Consider the following 19,883-nt stretch of genomic DNA (forward strand, 5'->3'; position numbering starts at 1 on the left):
AGCAGAATCTGCACATTCTCCCCATGTCCGCGTGGGTTTCCTTCAGGTGCTCCGGTTTCCTCCAATGTCCAAAAGATGTGCTGGTTAGATGTATTGGCCGTGCTAAATTCTGCCTCATTGTACCTGAACAGGCGCCGGAGTGTGGTGACTTAGGGGGTTTTCACAGTAACTTCATTGCTAGTGTTAATGTAAGCTTACATGTGACACTAAAACATAAAAAGATGATTGGCAAAACAGGGAAAGAAATGCAGTGAGTTCTAATGATCTGCAATCCAGTGCCTGAAAGAGAGTGGTGGAAGCAGATTTAAGTCACTTATGGTAATAAATACTTGAAGCGGGGATATGTTCAGCACCATGGAGAGGGTCGCTGGGAGGGACTAATTTGATTGCTCTTTCAATGAGCTGGCACAGTCTCGAAGGTCCAATGGCTTTCCTCTGCACTGTATTGTTTTCTTACAGTATTCTATGATTCAAAACCCCCTCTCCATCCGGACACTCATCCCTCCAGCTACTCATAAATACAGCTCTTAATTTACCTGTGCTATCATCGTAAACCACGGTCGCCGTCCTCCACTTCAGAAACTGCACAAGGTCCAGAATCGCATGGCTGAGAGAGGCATAGTCAGGATAAAAGTTGGTATAGAAAGAGTCTCTGTTGTCCATGGGATGATGCTTCCATCGGATTTGGATGTGAGGGACCTCCAGCGCGTTGCAGATAGATTGGACAGCATTGGATGAGGAGCTGTGAGAAGGCCCAAATATTGCAACCACTCCTAATGAGAGCTGATCACAGGCTGAATGGGAGAGAAGCAGAGCCATCAACAGTGACCAGCATGTGTCTGAGAGAATATCAGCAAAGGACCTTTGACAACAACACTTGGAAAGAATTCTCATTAGGATCTGACAATTTCTGTTGACTTTACCACCGAGGGAATTTTCTTGGTGGACCTAGTGACGGTACGAGGGGAAATGAGTTAAGGCGCAGTTTGATATTTGAATATAAATAACCAATTTTCTCCAGTCTCGTGAAGGGGGTGATTCATAAACATTCTTCATTTTTGTGCAGCTGGACAGTGTTTGTTGGCAAGCTGAAACCATTTGATTTTGTAAGTGGATTGTGCAGATCAATTCTGGTTGGAATTTATAGTGAATTTGTAAATGACTATCCCTGCAACATTGCTTCATTAACAGACTAACTGGAGTAGAAAGTTGAATTGAGTGAAGCCGGTCACATTCCTATCGCCCAGTCTGCTTAATGCAGACTTCACATTTGTTATTAACCCAGCTGAATATTTGTTAGTTCTGCAAGGGGGAGATAGGTTTAGAAAGTCCATTGCAATGCTGGAACCCTGGATCTGCAGTTGGGAGGCTCTTACTGCCATGTTTAAGGCATCATGGGGGAACCTGGTTACAGATTAGAAAAATTAATAAACTCCTTAGTTATATTTATTAACTATCATCCACATGTAAGCGGGTAGCATTTTGTTCTTGACCCCAGCCTTTTTGGAAGTAGTTTGGGGATGGATCTGTGCTGGCAGTGGGAAATTCTGGGACCACCTGCCTCCAGTCTTCGAACGTCCAGCCCCTGGACATTACTTGGCACAGCAACATTGGAGTCAAAATGGCATGGAGTGACATCCTGTCACCCTGTGTCACCATGCACCATGTTTCTCTATTCCAGCTAGATCATTTTCAATATTATCAGTGTCTGTTAGGGGAATTCTGACTTTTAAATGCTATTAATGCACATTGTTGAAGGATTAAGTGGGCTTTGACCAAGAGGTCAAGGGTAGTTGATGACTGGACATTTTTTTGTTGCCAACACATATTATACGTAAGGGAATAGAGAAGCTGAAATGAAAAGCTTGAGTACATGGACCAATGTCGCAGGGCTAAGGAAGGTAAATAAGCCGGTCAGGATTCCACTTGCTGCTTCTATTCCAACGGTCACTCTTGTGAAGACTTCAGCCCAGATTATCGACAAGCTGGAGAGCCTCTGCTGGAAATCTCGGAAATGGTTGGAAATCCTAAGATGTGACCCCAAGTGCGGCATGTTCCATTTTAACAGGGGCTGGAAAGGGTTCACGTATATGCAGTTTGCAGAGGCAACTGGCCACTTAAGACCTAGACTTTCACTCCTGGATGAGGAGGACAGAGACAGGAGAATTACCGGATCGGCAAACTCGACCTTTCAAAATGGCTGACCATGCAGTTGGGGCATGAGGTGGCATAGTTTACTGGGGATGGGTCATGGGAAGTGTGTGTGTGTGTGGAGGGGGGTGGGGTGGGGTGAAGGTTGGAGGGCTTTCTTTTTGCTTGATTTTTTTTTTCGTTCATTCAACACAGTACCAGAGCTTGGAGGCAGGCATTCCACCCAGCCACCCATGCACCCGGGGGACTTTACACTCATTCTGAGGGCGCGGGCCCAACTTCTAATCCAGCCCACCCCTCCTGGAATGAAAATGTGGCCTTCAGGCAGCCATTTTGAAAGGTCAGGGTTGCTGAGCCGGGAATTCACCCATTCCTGCGTACCCAAGCCAGAGGGAAAAGCTGGGTCTTCATTCAAAGGCCAGAACTATTGCAATTCTTCCCCTCCAGCTGAAGAGTCGCTGGTACATATGCAAAAGGTGAAGACAGCAGAACACCGAGATGAAACCAGAGGAAGCGAACGCAGCGAGTGACGCCCTTCGGATCAGGGGCTTACCTTTCCTTGATGCTTCAAAGCTATCATAGATGTTTATTCTTTGAATGTCGTACGTCAGGGTGGTGTTGGGGAGCAATGTCCTGTTCCTGTTGACGTTGTTGGCCGCGAATCTGAAGGCTAGCTCTTCTGCACCCACCGTGCCACCTTCCACTAATTCAAAGATCCCTCCTGTGACAGAAAAAACAAAATAACATTCAGCACAGTCTGCGTGCGCCTCGCGGAATCATTGGGAATAGATTTCCTCCAGTTGTCGTCAGGTAGGCAGTGGGAGTATTTTCCCCCGACCATTATTTTGAGTAAAGTTTGAAGGAATAAACAGAGATAATCTTCCCACCTTTTTTATGCTGGCAAGTAATAACTAAGAAAAAAAAACTTCCCTTTCTTTAATGCCATGAATCAGTCTTTTCACTTCAGTGAGACCTGGGATCAATGCATCCATGCCTGACACAGGACCAAAGTATAGATCTCTTATTCTCTCTGACTGATGTAGAGCATAAAGGCAATTTAGTATTGTGCAGTCTCCTTTGGTATTTCAATTTCATTTACTGGAATTCACAAGGAAGGGACAGTGCCACAGTTAAAGGGTATCTATCTGAGACTGGGGTTTAGTTTAAGTTTATTAGTGTCACAAGTCAGCTTCCATCAACACTGCAATTAAGTTACTGTGAAAACCCCTAGTCGCCACACTCCAGTGCCTGTTCGGGTACAGAGGGAGAATTTAACATGACCAATGCCCCTAACCAGCACGTCTTTCAGACTGTGGGAGAAAACCGGAGCACCCGGAGGAAACCCACACAGACATGGCGAGAACGTGCAAACGCCACACAGACAGAGACCCAAGCCGGGAAGCGAATCCGAGTCCCTGGCGCTGTGAGACAGCAGCGCTAACCACAATGCCAACCTGTCAAATTCAACTGGATGTTGGGCAGAAAACCTGTTGAAAATTTTTAAACTGATCCTACGTTTTAACTTTGTAAATCTGTGTTTCCCGTCGACAAATCCTTCCGCGCCCCCCCCCCCCCCCCCCCACCCTGCTGTCTTCCCACCTCAGACTTACTGTTGAAGCCATCTCAGAGGAGGAGATAATTTGGCCCATTATGCCTTTGTGCTGGGTCTTTGAAAGAGCTATTCAATTAAATCCCAGTTCTTTGTTCTTTCCCTGCAATTGTTTATTTTCCATTTATTCAACTCTCCTGAAAATTATTTTTAGCTCTTCCCCCAGCACTTCAACAACATCCTCCATGTTGTTCAATGCTTCAGAATGAATTTCCCTGGGATTGTTCACACAGTTTTAGTGATGGAACCAAAAAGACTCACCAACCATTGGTACCAGAGCCAATCCCAACTTTGGACTTAAAAACCAACACTGAGCCATCCATATATCTCCCAAAATCTTATTCCCTGTTGCTCTAGAAACATAGCATGATTAGGGCAATGATTTTCAGCCAGGGTTCCCTGACCATTCCAAAGGTATTCCAGGCAATTTGAAAAATGAACCAAATTTTTCAACTTTTTGAGATATATTGGGGGGGGCAACTTTGTGCCTGCATTCGCCTGGAGTGCAAATGGAGACATGGGCACAAAATCTCACGAGATTCGGAAAACGAGATTCTCGCAAGCGAGGTCTCATTTTCCAATTTTTCCTGTTCCTCACCGGTGATGTAACAAGATTCTTGCCCTTCATTCAAATGCATTTACATAAATTTAAATGTATCGAAAGGGCTTCCCCCACCACATGTTCACCCCAGATAAGGAAATCGCCCCTCCTTCACCAATGTCCAGTCACGTTGGTGAGGGTGATAACAGGTATTGAAAAAACAGGAATCAGTCAAGAGGAACCTGCCAGGGGTGCAAAGATACCTACAGCCCTCAGGGATGGTACTTCAAGAAGGTTGGGCCAGGGGTCAGTGCCCAGGGTGGGCCATTTAGGGAGCCTCATTGGGAAGTTCCTCTCGTGTGTGTGGGGAAATTGCCCTGGTGCTTTTGGGGGGGATGTGAAGGATTGCCCCGGTGCTCGTCTCCAGTGTCTTTGGGAGAGTTTCATTTTAACAGAGATCTGGGCGCCCTTTAAAAATGGCTCCCTGACCTCTGCGGTTGCCGGATTGATCTGGCCCCAAACCACCAGTGTGGTGGCGGAAACCACTTACCAGATTTTCTGTGCACAGAGAATGTGGAAAGAAAACTAGGCTGTGCAGCTGAAGAGCTACCTGCCAGTTTTCTCACCCCAGGCAGCTCTCTGCACAGAGTGCAGGATTCCACCATTCTTATAGTTAATTAAAAATCATTCATTCAGTAGTGTTTCAATTCTTGTTTTAATTCTTGGTTTATAGCATATACACTTGAGCTCTTGTGGCACAGTGGGATTACCCCAACCTCTGGATCAGAAGCTCTGAGTTCAAGTTACACTGCAGGACTTGATGGCCATGTAAGATCCATGCAAAACATGGCCAAACCGGTTGATCATCAGCTTGATGGCAGGTGGTAAAGAGTTTAAAGTTTATTTATTTGTGTCACAAGTAGGTTTGCATTAACAATTCAACAAAGTTACTGTGAAAATCCCCGAGTCGCCACACTCCGGAACCTGTTCGGGTACACAGAGGGAGAATTTAGCATGGCCAATGCACCTAACCAGCACATCTTTCAGATTGTGGGAGGAAACCCACACAGACATGGGGAGAACGTGCAGACTCCACACAGACAGTGACCCAAGCCAAGAATTTAACCTGGGTCCCTGGCGGTGTAAGGCACCAGGGCTAACCACTGTGCCACCATGCAAGTGGAAGTATTTCCTGTTTAACCAGCTAGCAGAAGACAATGGCAAGCAACGATGCTACTTTGACAAGCATAATCATGGATCAATCCAATGCTTGCCAATTCCCTCTGCAGATATGGTACCTGGAGGAGGAGTATACACACAGTGAGGAGGAAGAGTGGGGGATTCCACAGAACTTCACAATATATTATAGGGAATTCTGATCAAAAATAGGTTGAAAACCACTGCATTAAGCAATATGGAGATAATGTAGAATGGTGGAATTGAGGTAAGAGATCATCCTGATCATAGTAAATAATGGAGCAGGCTTGAAGAGCTGAGAGCTGATTGCCTTTATCTTGTAATCTTTTGCTATATGCTAAATCCGGCTTTGATTGCACAGCACCACGGAGAAATGGATGACAACGTGTTACGACCAAGAACAATTTTAGCAACTTGGGGATAAACATGATTCGACATTTCTCCAAAATAACGAGTGTCGCAAATCAGCTTCATTATCAACATGACAGGTGGTGAAGGGGTTACGTTAAATGAGAGTAGCCTTTTAGTAACTGACTGTCCTTTTATGAAAACGGCGAGGTTTTCTGCATATAAGCAATATTTCTAATTTTATCCTCTATGGTAATCAATCAGGCTGCTGTCACCAATTAGAGGAATCATAACTCATCATAACAAGCAATTTCTCATTAAGAGTAGAGCAATAGGAAAAAAAAAGTACAAAACACACTGATGAGCAGAGTGAATAATACAATGGGCAGAAATGTATCCCAGGAGAACAAAGCTTTTTTTAAAAATTGGATCTGTCTTTGATTCAGAGATTAAGCCATTTCCCTGATCTCAAAAGTGAGATAGCTCACATGCGCCAATGTAGCTTAATGCCAACTGGTAGGTTTATGTCAACAGTACTCACTGCTGTACTTGTGTGTGGGCCGGAGCAGTGGCAAAAGATCAAAGCACCGACTCCATGAGGAGGGAATAAAAATCAGGAATGTTAAGTTGCTGCATTTTTTGTGGGCTTTTTGGCGGTTAGAGTGTGTGGAAGTTATGCGGATTCTTTTATTATTATTCATTCATGGGATATAGGCATCGCTGGCTGGCCAGCATTTATTGCCCATCCCTAGTCACCCTTGGAGGGCAGTGGAGAGTCAACCACTTTGCTGCGACTCTGGAATCTCACGTAGGCCAGACCAGATAAGGATGGCAGATTTCTTTCCCTGAAGGACATCAGCAAACCAGATGGGTTTTTCCAACAATTGACAATGGTTTCATGGTCATCAGTAATTCTTAATTCCAGATTTCTTTTATTGAATTCAAATTCCCCCATTTGCCATGGCGGGATTCGAATCCAGGTCCCCAAAACACTAGCTGAGTGTCTGGATTAATAGTGGAGCCATAATACCACGAGGCCATCGCCTCCTCAAGGCGATCTTCACTCTCAGTTTGGAATTGGTAAACGTGTGGAGGAGTGGAGTAGAGCCAAAGACCAATGGGTATAGATAAAGTGAATAGAAGAAAGGAAGTGAAGATAGGAACGGAGAGCATTTATCTGGTGTTTTCTTTCATAATTTCAGAATATCCCAATAAACCTTTCGATCTACAAATACTGTCAAAATGTCAGCAAATGCTGCCAAGTGAAATATCTGGATTATAAAGCTTCTGACTTTCCAAGAATTAAAAATGGAAGAAAGGATAGAACATGAAACATCATCCGGCGTACCAAGCTCCATAGAATGCATTTCGTGAAATCAGCCCAATCCATTCTGTCATAGGCCAGTTCACCAAGTAAAAACCAATGTATGCTGTCCTTGTAATATTAGAAACATAGAAACATAGAAAACTACAGCACAAAACAGGCCCTTCGGCCCAACAAGTTGTGCCGAACATATCCCTACCTTTTAGGCCTACCTATTACCCTCCATCCTATTAAGTCCCATGTACTCATCCTGGAGTCTCTTAAAAGACCCTATTGAGTTTGCCTCCACCACCACTGACGGCAGCCGATTCCACTCGCCTGCCACCCTCTGTGTGAAAAACTTCCCCCTAACATTTCCCCTGTACCTACATCCCAGCACCTTAAACCTGTGTCCTCTCATAGCAGTCATTTCCACCCTGGGAAAAAGCCTCTCAGAGTCCACCCGATCTATGCCTCTCAACATCTTATATACCTCTATTAGATCTCCTCTGATCCTATGTCTCTCCAAGGATAAAAGACTGAGCTCCCTCAGCCTATCCTCATAAGGCATGCCACTCAATCCAGGCAACATCCTTGTAAATCGCCTCTGCACCCTTTCAATCTTTTCCACATCCTTCCTGTAATGAGGCAACCAGAACTGAGCACAGTACTCCAAGTGGGGTCTGACGAGGGCCTTATATAGCTGCATCATTATCCCCGGACTCCTAAACTCAATCCCTCAATTGATAAAGGCCAGCACACCATACGCCTTCTTAACCATCTCCTCCACCTGCGGGGCCGATTTTAGAGTCCTATGGACCCGGACCCCAAGGTCCTTCTGATCCTCTACAGTACTAAGAGTCTTTCCCTTTATATTGTACTCCTTCATCCCATTTGACCTGCCAAAATGGGCCACAACGCATTCTTCTGGGTTGAAGTCCATCTGCCACTTCTCCGCCCAGTCTTGCATCCTATCTATGTCCCTCTGTAACTTCTGACATCCCTCCAGACTATCCACAACCCCACCAACCTTCGTGTCATTGGCAAACTTACCAACCCATCCCTCCACTTCCTCATCCAGGTCATTTATGAAAATGACAAACAGCAAGGGTCCCAGAACAGATCCCTGGAGCACACCACTGGTGATCGACCTCCATTTAGAAAAAGACCCATCTATACACACTCTCTGCCTCCTTTGGGCAAGCCAGTTCTGGATCCACAGGGCAGCAGCCCCTTGGATCCCATGCCCTCTCACTTTTTCTAGAAGGCTTGCATGGGGGACCTTATCGAACGCCTTGCTAAAATCCATATAAACCACATCTACCGCTTTCCCTTCGTCAATGTGCTTAGTCACATTTTCGAAGAACTCCACCAGGCTCGTAAGGCATGATCTGCCTTCGACAAAGCCATTCTGAGTATTCTTAAGCATACTAAACCTCTCTAAATGCTCATAAATCTTGTCCCTCAGGATCTTCTCCATCAGCTTACCAACCACTGAGGTTAGACTCACCGGTTGGTAATTTCCTGGGCTATCCCTATTCCCCTTCTTGAAAATAGGAACCACATCCGCAATCCTCCGGCACCTCTCCCATCTCTATTGATGATGCAAAGACCATCGCCAGAGGCTCTGCAATCTCTTCCCACGCCTCCCACAGTAACCTGGGGTACATCCCATCCGGACCCGGCGACTTATCTATCTTGATGCCATTCAAAGATTCCAGCACAATCTCTTTGTTAAAGTCCACATACTCAATCTTTTCAGTCCACAGTACATCCACCCATGTATCAATATTAATTAATAGTTGCTTTCATTAAATATTGGATGTTTTTTCTAAGACGTTGCAATGACCAGTTCTGTATGGGATAGAGTCATAGAGCAATACAAAATGGACAAAGACCCTTCCGCACAAGCGGTCCATGCCAAACCATGAGGCCCTCCTGTCCAGAGAGAGTGGATTATATCCAAATAGAGTTATAATGCACTTCTCTGGTACTCTCTTAGTAGCTATTTAAATTCGCGGAAAATACCAGACAGATAGGGTGAGGACTGACGTGCACAATGGAGTTGAAGTACAGAAATGGTGCAGTTCAATCTGATTGTCATAAATTTGTGATTCCAAAACTCATGTATAATAGATACAGTAACATATTGTAATGTTTCTATTAATATTTATTGTCCTAAACTATCAAATGTAAGTAATAAAATTAACCAAAAGCACGGAGGTAATGCTCCATTCCTCTGGACAACACTGGTGCATTATGAATGCCTGGAAATTTGAATGCAGGGACTGCTAAGGGTCAGCCACCTTGCATTCCCATCACCCAAGACATTCCCCTCCCCACACTTAATGCCATTGATTAAATTAAACACAAATTGTTTGAGTCTCGTGATCAGTGTACACAAAGGCCACTTACATTCAAAATGCTTGGTGAAATCTGGACTGAAGGTAGTCACAATGTGTGCCTCTCATTGAGCACAGGCCCAATGAGATTGCAACTGTGGAGAATGAACACTGCGGGGATCATAGGGAGCAGCCAGAGGAATACACATTCTCAGAAGTGATTGTGGCTGCCTTGCCTGTCAAACTGAAAATGCGTATTATGCGACATCATGGACGTGATCTTACCAGCGCGCCACGCACCAGTCAATCAGCGTCGCAAGCCAGTAAAATAGCTAAAAATCAGATTCGCGCAGGCTCACCAGATGTTTCCACCCTTGCCAGCAAGAACTCATGCTGCAGAGAATCACTGCTGGTCTTCATCAGCGGGAACCAGGCACCAAGGCCATGCCAAGGGGATTGGAGTCCATTGAAGCCTCCGAGTGGTTGGGGACATGGCTGAGCAGTGCCCATCAGGCATTACCAGCCTGGCACTGCCCATGTGGCACTCTGACAGTGCCCAATTGGGCATCATGTGCGCTGGGGGAAGCTCAATGAGGGTAGGGCCTGAGTGGAGGAGGCATTACGATAAGGGGGGGGGGGGTGTATGGTGGGGGAGCTCTGGCAAGGGAGCGGAGTTCTGCAATGGGGGTGGGGAGCTACACATGGGGGGGGGGGGGGGGGAGAGATATGCAAGGAGGGGGGTGTAGGAGGGTGGTCAGCCGGAGCTGGGGTGCATGTAGGGGCACCGCCAGGAGACTGACATCAGGAGGGTCTTGATGCATGATGCCGGCAACCTGTGCTGTTATGGGGGGAGAACATGTCATAGATGATTCGGGGGGGGTGGGGTGTCCGATGTCCATGGGTGGGGAGTCGGTTGGAGGTCTCCCCTATTCACTGTCAGATTGGGGGCGCCCTGCACAATGGCGCCTGAGCGCTCTGCAGCTGGCTTCCCCAGCGTATGTAGGCTCCGCGCCCCCCAGCACAAAACTCCCATCTACCAAAAAAAACAGTGTGGGGGAAGATTGCAGTGCCGAACTGCCCAAAAAACACCCGCTTTCAGGTTTTTATTACACTTTTGCTTGGGAAAATCATAAAGTGCTATACTTTGCTTTACAAACTATGAATTTTCATGTTAAATATTTCCCTTTTTTCCTGTTATTTGCAGGACGTGTTTTTTTGAGATCTGAAGCTTTTGAGGGGATGAAAGATTGTCTTAAATTTCAGCTTTAGCGGCACACTGACTGGCCTCAAAGCTTGCTTCGAGTTGTTTTACAACTCCACTTGCTGGCCAGTCCTATCACATTACTTATAGCTTATTAATGGGAACCATCATAATGCAAGACTTTGGGCAGAGGGAAGAGGAGGTTAACTCGTCTCATGGTCGTGCGTATGATTTAAAGCTAGGATCGAGGTGGGAATACTAAGTAGCTCTCAAAGGAATTCCAGGGTATGTGCGATCAATGGATGCCTGTACTTTTCTATATGGTGCATTGGTGCAGTCAATGCTGGGCTTGCACACTTTCACACAGCAACGATTGAATATTCACACCGGACCACAAATTAGCCTCTCGACTGAATTCATTTTACCATTTACCCGTAAATAACAGAGAGCAACATTAGCCTTGCTGCGATTTCAACAGTAAATTCTGACTCAATTGTCTTTCAGAAAGGAGGGCAGAGCTCAGTGCAAGTGTTTCAATAGTTGCAAAGAAACCCAAGAATTTGAGAGTATTCGCAAGGTGTCTCCCACGCCGAAATGTTTGTGAACCCATGGATTAGAAAAAGAACATGCAAAAAAAATACATCACTGGTTAAGAATGACTTAATGCTATGGTGTTGGGTGCATTTTGCGTCTAATTAAACCTTTTATTTTGAAGATAAAGGCAACGCATGATCGAGCTTTTCATTATCTGAGGTACTTTTATAGATTGTAATGTTAGGATGTGAGTGAATATCTGAGCTGACCATATCTGACTTGGGTTATAGTAATTCTGCTAATTAAGGCGGCAGGGCTGGGATTGCTGCTTTTTCAATGGCAAAGTTAAAAGCTAATCCTTGTTACAAATTGTGCAAACCTAATGGATTTTTTAAAAAAAAACATCGGCAGGATGAGACCTGACCTAAAACTAAATAAAACTATCTCATGAATCATGTTATCATAAGAGTTATTTTAAAGCTATAATCTTATTGAAGATCGACATATACTATGCTTCTTAATGTTCCTTCAAGCTGGGGAGTAGCAACCCTCTTTTACTCCGCTTAATTGTTAATAAGGTGAGGTTTGTGCATGTCTGCTCTTCCATGAGGCTGGATAATATGCGGAGATGGAATTCAACCTTTCATTGGCAGGATTTGCACTTGAATCCATGGTTTTGAGAATGGACCTCAAATTGAAAGGGACATATGCTAAATGCTAAACTGAGCGGCACAGTGGTTAGCACTGCTGCCTCACAGTGCCAAGGACCCAGGTTCAATTCCAGCCTCGGGTGAGTGTGTGTGGAGTTTGCACATTCTCCCCGTGTCTTTCCTCCAGGTGCTCCGGTTTCCTCCCACACAGTCGGAAAGACGTGCTAGTTAGGTGCATTGGCTATGCTAAATTCTCCCTCAGTGCACCCGAACAAGTGCCGGAGTGTGGCGACGAGGGAATTTTCACAGTAACTTTATTGCAGTGTTAATATAAGCCTAATTGTGACTAATAAATAAACTTTATAGATGTGGTCCGGTTCATAACCGCTGACTAGCATACTACAATATTGCAGAACCACCAATGAGTTATAGGAGTGGTGGACACTGAACAAAGAGGTGAGAATATGCTTTTTGAAGCTAAGATAAGATGTAATGGTGCTTTCAGAAAACATACAAGATACGAGTGAACTTTTAAGAGGGGGGGAGGGGGAGTATCCTGATTTTAAGAAGGGAATAGCTGTAGACTGCGTACAGCCAGCCATTTACAGTATGGTCCAATCAAAACAGTTGAGTGGCAGTCATTGGATGGGGATGCGATCAATGGTCTTGGGACAGGTTTCATTAGAAGTTTGGAGATGATGGCAATGACATGAAAGAGAAACGCCAAGTGACTAAATGTCAGGGCTTGGCCAAGTGAAGGCTTGCGGGGTGGTGCCGGGACTGTAATGATGGTTTGTCACTTCATAGGCACTCTGTCCTTAAGGCAATGAAAGCCTAGTGCTCCTCAGAATTCAGGATCAAAATTGGCTCTATTCCCAGAATCTGGGAATACAGATCTAGCCGTAACACTGTTACCCTAATTCACTGTCTTGCAAGCAACTCAAGCAAACTTGAGTTGAAAACCCTTAATCTGCAAGGACAGGAGGAGGCAGAGTTAGGCTTAAAATCAAAGCCCTTCAAATATTAGTCATTGATGAGAGGCAAGCAAAAGCAAAATACTGTGGATGCTGGAATCTGAAACAAAAACAGAAAATCTCGTAGGTCGAACAGCATCTGTGGAGAATGAATAGACCCAACGTCACCTCTGATGAAGGGGCATCCAGACTCGAAACGTTGGCTCTATTCTCTCTGCACAGATGCTGTCAGACCTGCTGAGATTTTCCAGATTAGCCATCAGTCTGGGTCAATGAAATACTCTGTCAAGGATGAAGTTTAGAGAGTGATAAGTGTCTGAATCATTGGTTGAGGCAAAAACCCTTAACTCATTAAACAGTTACCTGGATCTGCACCCAATATGCTGTGACCGGCAAGGCTATAGATCGGGTGCTGGAAGCTGGGATTAGAATGGGCGGCTAGTTTTTCCCCTGGCTGGTACAGACAAGATGTGCCAAATGGCCTCTTTCTGTGCCATACATTTTCTACGGTTCTCTGGTTCGAAGGTGGCCTTTACAGACTGAAAATGCAACCAGCCAGAGTGAGGCGAGTTCCACTATAATGTGAAAATGTCATTTTACCCTATATCTGACCCGTACATTAGCTAAACAGCCATAAAAATTGAGAAGCAATTAGCTGGAGGAAATCATTTGTAAATAGCCCAGGTCCCTCATTGATATGCATCACTTCAATAAAATTATCTAGGTTTATTGACATTGCACTATTTCTTATGGGGCTCGGAATCTCATTGCTTTGTGTTGATAATGGCATGAAGAGGGTTGTTATTTGCTTTCCAGTACTTGGACTGATCCTTTAGATACTGGTGATGAGCTGTTATGTAATAGTAATACATCTGTGTCACAATCTGGAAGAGAGTCTGAATTTATGATGTGGATTGAGGGCAAACTTATTGAAATATCAAAAGCCTGCATGAATCTGGAAATGCAAAGACGCATAAGGATGTTGATTTTCAAATTGTGGTTAAGAGGATATATGAATTAGGATCACGAGTGGGCCCTCGAGCTTGCTCTGTCATTCAATAAGATCATGGCTGATTTGATTGTAGGCTCAGTTAATGTTACAATGATTCGGGTTATACTTGGTAACTCGCCAATTGTACTCTGACCATTAAGACATGTTCTTGGCTCTCTGTCCATTGGTGCTTCATCTTGAGCTGGTTTGACATTGCCTTCCACTCTCAGGGCACAGGCAAGCAGGCAATTCCCAGGTCTACTTTGGCCAGGACCCGAATTGAACCCGTGCTATTAGTGTCATTCTGATTGGTTATCTAACCAACTGAGCTAACCAGCTTCACTTGCTAATGGTTGCCCAAAAAGTGATTAAAGGGGCAGCACGGTGATTATCACTGCTGCCTCACAGCACTAGGGACCCGGGTGCTCCCAGTGACTGCATGGGTTTCCTCCGGGTACTTTGGTTTCTTTCTTCCCACAGTCCAAAGATGTGCAGGTTGGGTGGATTGGCAATGATAAATTGTCCTCTGTGTCCCAAGATATGTAGGTTAGATGGATTAGCCATTAGTGCCAGGGACCCGGGTTCGATTCCCGGCCTCAGGTAACTATGTGTGTGCAGTTTGCACATTCTCCCTATGTCTGCATGGGTTTCCTCCGGGTGCTCCGGTTTCCTCCCACAGTCCAAAAGGTGTGTGTGTTAGGTTGATTGGCCATGGTAAATTGTCCCTTAGTGTCAGGGGTTAGTAGGTAAATAAGTAGGGTTACGGGGATTGGGCCTGGATCGGATTGTGGTTGGTGCAGACTCAATGGGCCGAATGGCCTCTTCTGCACTGTATGGACTCTGATATGCTATTCTTGGCCCTTGTATCCAACAATTTGAGCTGCAGAAAACTAAACCCCAAAGCTGCAAATTGAAAAAAGGTATTACTTACCTTCATAAATAGGCCAATTTCATTTAGCATTTTTCTGACCAGTTTAAAAATTGTGAATCAGCTGCTTACAGTAATTAATCAAAAACGCGGTTTAGAAAGAGATTAAATATACTGAGAGGATAATAATATATGGCCAGCCTTTAATCTATTACAATAAATATTTCATTGTAAGCTTTCATTGCAAAAGTACACCATTGGCCGTGAAACACTTTGGGATGGTCTGAGGTCATGAAAGGTGCAATATAAATGCAAGATGTTCTCTTACTAAGCACTGTTTGACAGGTCCAGTCGCCAGGAGTACTTCAGTTGAAGATTAATGAAGTGGCAATATGAAGACGACTATAAATGCAAATTATATTGACATTGAGAGGAAATCCCAAATGACAAATTTACGCTTTCTTTATTAATTTGCATTATCTTTGAGAACAAAACTTAGATTTCCTAGAATGCCAAGATTGCTGATTCATGCTAAAACCTTCACTCTGTACCAATCTTGCCACATTGTATTAAACTTCCTGGCTTTCTGATTAAGGTGTGGCTAACATGAACATAGCAGTAAATCAGAACTAGCTAAGCCAATGGATTTTGACAAAATTGTTTATTGTGTCCTATGGATCGGCTGCAGGCAGCCAGCCACAGTTAAACTGAGACCAGTCACCAACTCCTTCTGATCTCATTGCCATCCTGTTTTGTCTCGATCTTAACCTACAGGTGGGGACCAGGGTTGGTTATCAATCGGGTATCTTCCGATTAAGCGCGTCAGTTTTTGGGACTCAACATTTGAGTTCACCGAGTTTAGACGGTGACCTTCCCCAGCTAGACCATTTTTAAAATCTTGCACCATCTCTCAAGCCACGCATTCATCTTTGCCATCCTGACGTTCCTACTCTGACTAGCACATGGCACTGGTAGCAATCCTGAGATACTACCTTTGTGGTCCTTTTTAATTTAACTCCTAACTCCCTAATTTCAGCTTGTCGGGCCTCTTCCCAATTTTTACCTATATCGTTGGGGCCTATATGCACCACGACAGCTGGCTGTTCAACCCCTCCCCTTCCAGAATGTCCTGCAACCGTTCAGAGATATCCTTGACCCTTGCACCACGGAGGCAACATACCATCCTGGAGTCTCATTTGCATCGACAGAAATGCTGGGCTACTCCCCATACAATCAAGTCCCCTATCACTATAGTTCTGCGACTCTTTTTTCTGCCCTCCTACACAGCAGAACCAGCCATGGTGCCACGAACCTGGCTGCTGCCATCTTCCGCTGGTGAGCCATCTTGCCCAACAGATCCAAAATGGTAATCTGTTTTGGAGGGAGATGACCGCAGGGGACCCCTACACTTCCTCGGTATGGTGGTCACCCATTCCCCATCTCCCTGGTGTGACCAACACACTGAACGTGCTTTCCACAACTTCCTCAGCATCGTGGATGAACCATAGAATCCTACAGTGCAGAAGGCGGCCATTCGGCCCATCGAGTCTGCACCGACCACAATTCCACCCAGACCCTATCCCAATAACCCCATGCATTTACCCTAGCTGGTCCCCCTGACACGGAGGGGGAATTTAGCATGGCCGATGCACCTAACCTGTGATGCGCGATATAACTCACGAGGCTAGAGGTACTCGGGGAAATAAAGGCTTTTATTGACTACAACAATAGAGCTACCATATATAATACATGATCCCAGACTAAAGGGTCCCAGACAGAGCAGTGACCTTTATACCTCTCCCAGGAGGCGGAGCCCGACTGGGATGTACCATAAGAACTATATTACAGGTAGAACAGCCCAACCCTAACCCCAACAGTAACATATATACAGACTCATAGTACTGGCCAGACCCTGGCTCAGCACTACCTGGTGGGAACCAACAATGTGCACGACTTTCGGACTGCGAGGGGAAACTGGAGCACGCCGAGGAAACCCCATGCTGACACCAGGAGAATGTGCCGTCTCCGCACAGACAGTGACCCAAGCCGGGAATCGAACCCGGATCCCTGGCGGTGAGAGGCAGCAGTGCTAACCACTGTGCCATTGTGCTGCCCAAATGATGCTCCAAAATGAATCCATCCACAGCTCCAGAGCTGTCAAGCGGTCTAACAGGAGCTGCAGTTGGACACACTTGTCGCACGTGAAGGGGCCAGGGACACCAGAAGAATCCCTGAATTCCCAGTTAACAGAAGGAGGAGCATGACACGCCTCTGGGATTGCCTGCTATGACTTAACCCACAACAACAACTACAATGTCAAGACAAAGAAGAGAGAAAAAAAGAAATGAAAAACTACTTAACCAGCCAATCACTTACCTGTGACTATTTCCTTGGGAGCCAGGAGGAACAGGAACATTTTCCTGAACCTCACAAGGTAGCCTTGGGCCTGCCTTACCCTGGGTTCCTCTCCAATTCCCCACCACCCCCACACCTCCCCACAAATATCATGACCCAGAAAACATCCCACCATCTCCACCCACAAACTGATTGCCAGGGCCCATTCCCATGGGTCTCTTGTCTGTGACGTTCTGCTGAGAACTCGGGCCATGTGGTAGACGTGACTGGGTTTGAACAGACATCTGGGGAAGTTCCATCATCCCTGGGTTAGCTGCTTTGGGGCTCGTGTGAACTATACTCAACTCCCCCGCCCTCCCCCACCCTTTAAAATCTGGGCCAATGGGTGAGATTTTAACTCACTCACAACCCATCCACTTGCACAAAGTTAAAATTGGATCCAAAGGACAGGCTTTTCTGGCCGTGCTTGCCCCAAAACCAGGAAATCCCACCCGAGATCAACAGACCTTTGCATGGTCCATCCCCCCCACCCACTTTGTTGCCCATGGCGGGCAGGAGGAGAAAATTTCCCCCAAAAAGTTCCTGTAACCCCACAATACAAGTCAATGTCCCAACAATTTCAATTTCACAGATGGAAATGTAGAATGGACTTGGGTTTGATAAATCGTTGTTTGCAGTAAATGCATTGATAATTGGATTTAATATCTTGTTTATTTATTCCTGTTGATATTTCAGTCAATGAAACACAGATATTACACATTTTTAAAATTAATTTTCAGTGCAACAAGCCCAGTATGTTTATTATGCATTATCAGCAATGTCCTGGTAGTTTATTTGAGATTATAATCAAGATATGGGCTAAGAGCTTCATCACTTCTCTTTAAAGTTACAAAGCACACTAATTAATCTCTCGGGAGTGATATTCAATAGACGAAGACACATTCATTATCATTGCCACTTGCTCTGTTTTTCATGTACAGTCATCACAATGCATTTCTTGTCACTCGGCTGTTCAGGTAGCAAGCGGTGCCAAACATTGTGGCTGTGAAAATCATTCCAACCATTTCACCTCAAAACATTCTATCGCTTCCCCCCCTTTTATCTCCATGTGTGCACTCATCTAAAAGCATGGATGCTGGATGACGCAAAGGGTATTTTCTTGTGTCAGTTCAACTAAAGCAACTTTTTCTTTAAGGGAGGATAAGCCATTACCATCATCTTAGTATTGATGAGAATTTAAGCAATAATGCTTACTTGATGGGTCCTGCAGCACGGTGGCACAGTGGTTAGCACTGCTGCCTCACAGCATCAGGGACGGCGGTTTGATTCCCGGCTTGGGTCACTGTCTGTATGGAGTCTGCACATTCTCCCTCTATCTGCATGGGTTTCCTCCGGGTGCTCTGGTTTCCTCCCACAGTTCGAAAGACGAGCTGCTTAGGTGCATTGGCCATGCTAAATTCTCCCTCAGTGCACCCGAACAGGCGCTGGAGTGTAGTAATTAGGGGATTTTCACAGTAACTTCATTGCAGTGTTAATGCAAGCCTACTTGTGACACTAATAAATAAATTGTAAACTTTGCAAAAAAAAACCCCCAAAAAATAGTCTCAATGTAGACATTTGCTATCAAATATAGGGCGACTTAAACAACTTTGAACCCATGTCTGAAGTAGAAAGATTGGGCTGGATTTCATGGGCAGTATCGTGAACCCCGGATTGGGATCATTTGCACCTCCTGACACCTTTTCAGGTCGATGTACAATGTCCAGTAGAGCAGTTATGGGCTCACGTGTCTGATCACCCACCAATTAGGGAGGGTGGGAGCAAGACATGACGGATCCCAGGGCACCCAGCAATGATCAATGTGTCTGCAGGCACTGCAAATTGGCTAATATCGGAGAGTAGCAATTCGGCCGGTAGCCGTGTGAGGCTGATCCATGACTCACCGAAGCCTTCCTGGTGGTTTTGGAAATGGAAACAGCCCACAGGAATGTTTTATTTTCTCAGAGAAGTCAGAAGAGGTCTGCTAGCCAGGATAAGCCGGCATGGCTGGAGGCTGCATGTAAAAGCGAGTAGGACATGCAAACAGCACAGGATGAACTTCAAGGCAAATAAGGCAATGTGTAGCTGGCTGACGTAAGTGGATACAAGCTGAGCCCACCCCTGAGCAAAAAGGTTGCAAGGCAGGCTTCACTCAGGGAGATTTATGACAAGTGTGCCATGTCGATGCCTTGCCCAAGGGAAGAAGTCAAGGGAGGATGTAGAGTTAAACCCATGGACAGTAAATTGCCATGATTGTTGCATCTGAATGTGCCTCACGATGGTGTAGCAGGAAAGATGACAGTTTTAGCACTCTTGATCTGCACCCTATAGGAAAAGCAATGCCCTCGAGAGGCATCAATTCAGGCATGGATACAACGTGCAATTTTGATGGAGGAGGAGTTTCTTGACACTGGCAGAGTGGCCACAGGAGAGGCAGTGGCTGAGGGAAAGATGGGAGTCTGCCAGGGAGAGAGTGAAAGCTTCTCGTCCTGTCCATGCAAGCAGCCTGGAGCAGCCTTCCTTATTTGAGTATTGGTGTCTGGTAACTCACAGTTGATAGCTAGCCATACGTCTGATGAAGCAGTTACTGAGCGATAGGAGGCAGAGTAACTAATTTGTTGTCTCTTTCCCAGGGCCCATGCTAATGGGCTGCACCATGCTGTAATAAAGGCAGCTTGACCCCTGAGGAAAACATGCACTGTCACAGAGTCAATCACAGTCTCCACCAGCTTAGTTATAGAACATAGAACATAGAACATTACAGCGCAGAACAGGCCCTT

At 45.4% G+C, this 19,883-nt stretch overlaps 1 protein-coding gene across 1 annotated transcript in view; it reads right to left on the bottom strand.

Moving 5' to 3' along the window:
• Nucleotides 1–19,883, bottom strand: part of LOC144508894 (glutamate receptor ionotropic, kainate 3-like) — a 536,983-nt gene that overhangs the window by 324,719 nt on the left and 192,381 nt on the right. The window contains exons 2-3 of the mRNA XM_078237108.1: nucleotides 2,705–2,872; nucleotides 537–794 (exon numbers count right to left, since the gene is read on the bottom strand). Of these exons, the coding sequence (XP_078093234.1) occupies nucleotides 537–794; nucleotides 2,705–2,872 (426 nt within the window). The remainder of the gene's footprint in view (nucleotides 1–536; nucleotides 795–2,704; nucleotides 2,873–19,883) is intronic.

The sequence above is a fragment of the Mustelus asterias genome, chromosome 21 (assembly GCF_964213995.1).
Source record: "Mustelus asterias chromosome 21, sMusAst1.hap1.1, whole genome shotgun sequence".
Lineage (NCBI taxonomy): Eukaryota > Metazoa > Chordata > Chondrichthyes > Carcharhiniformes > Triakidae > Mustelus > Mustelus asterias.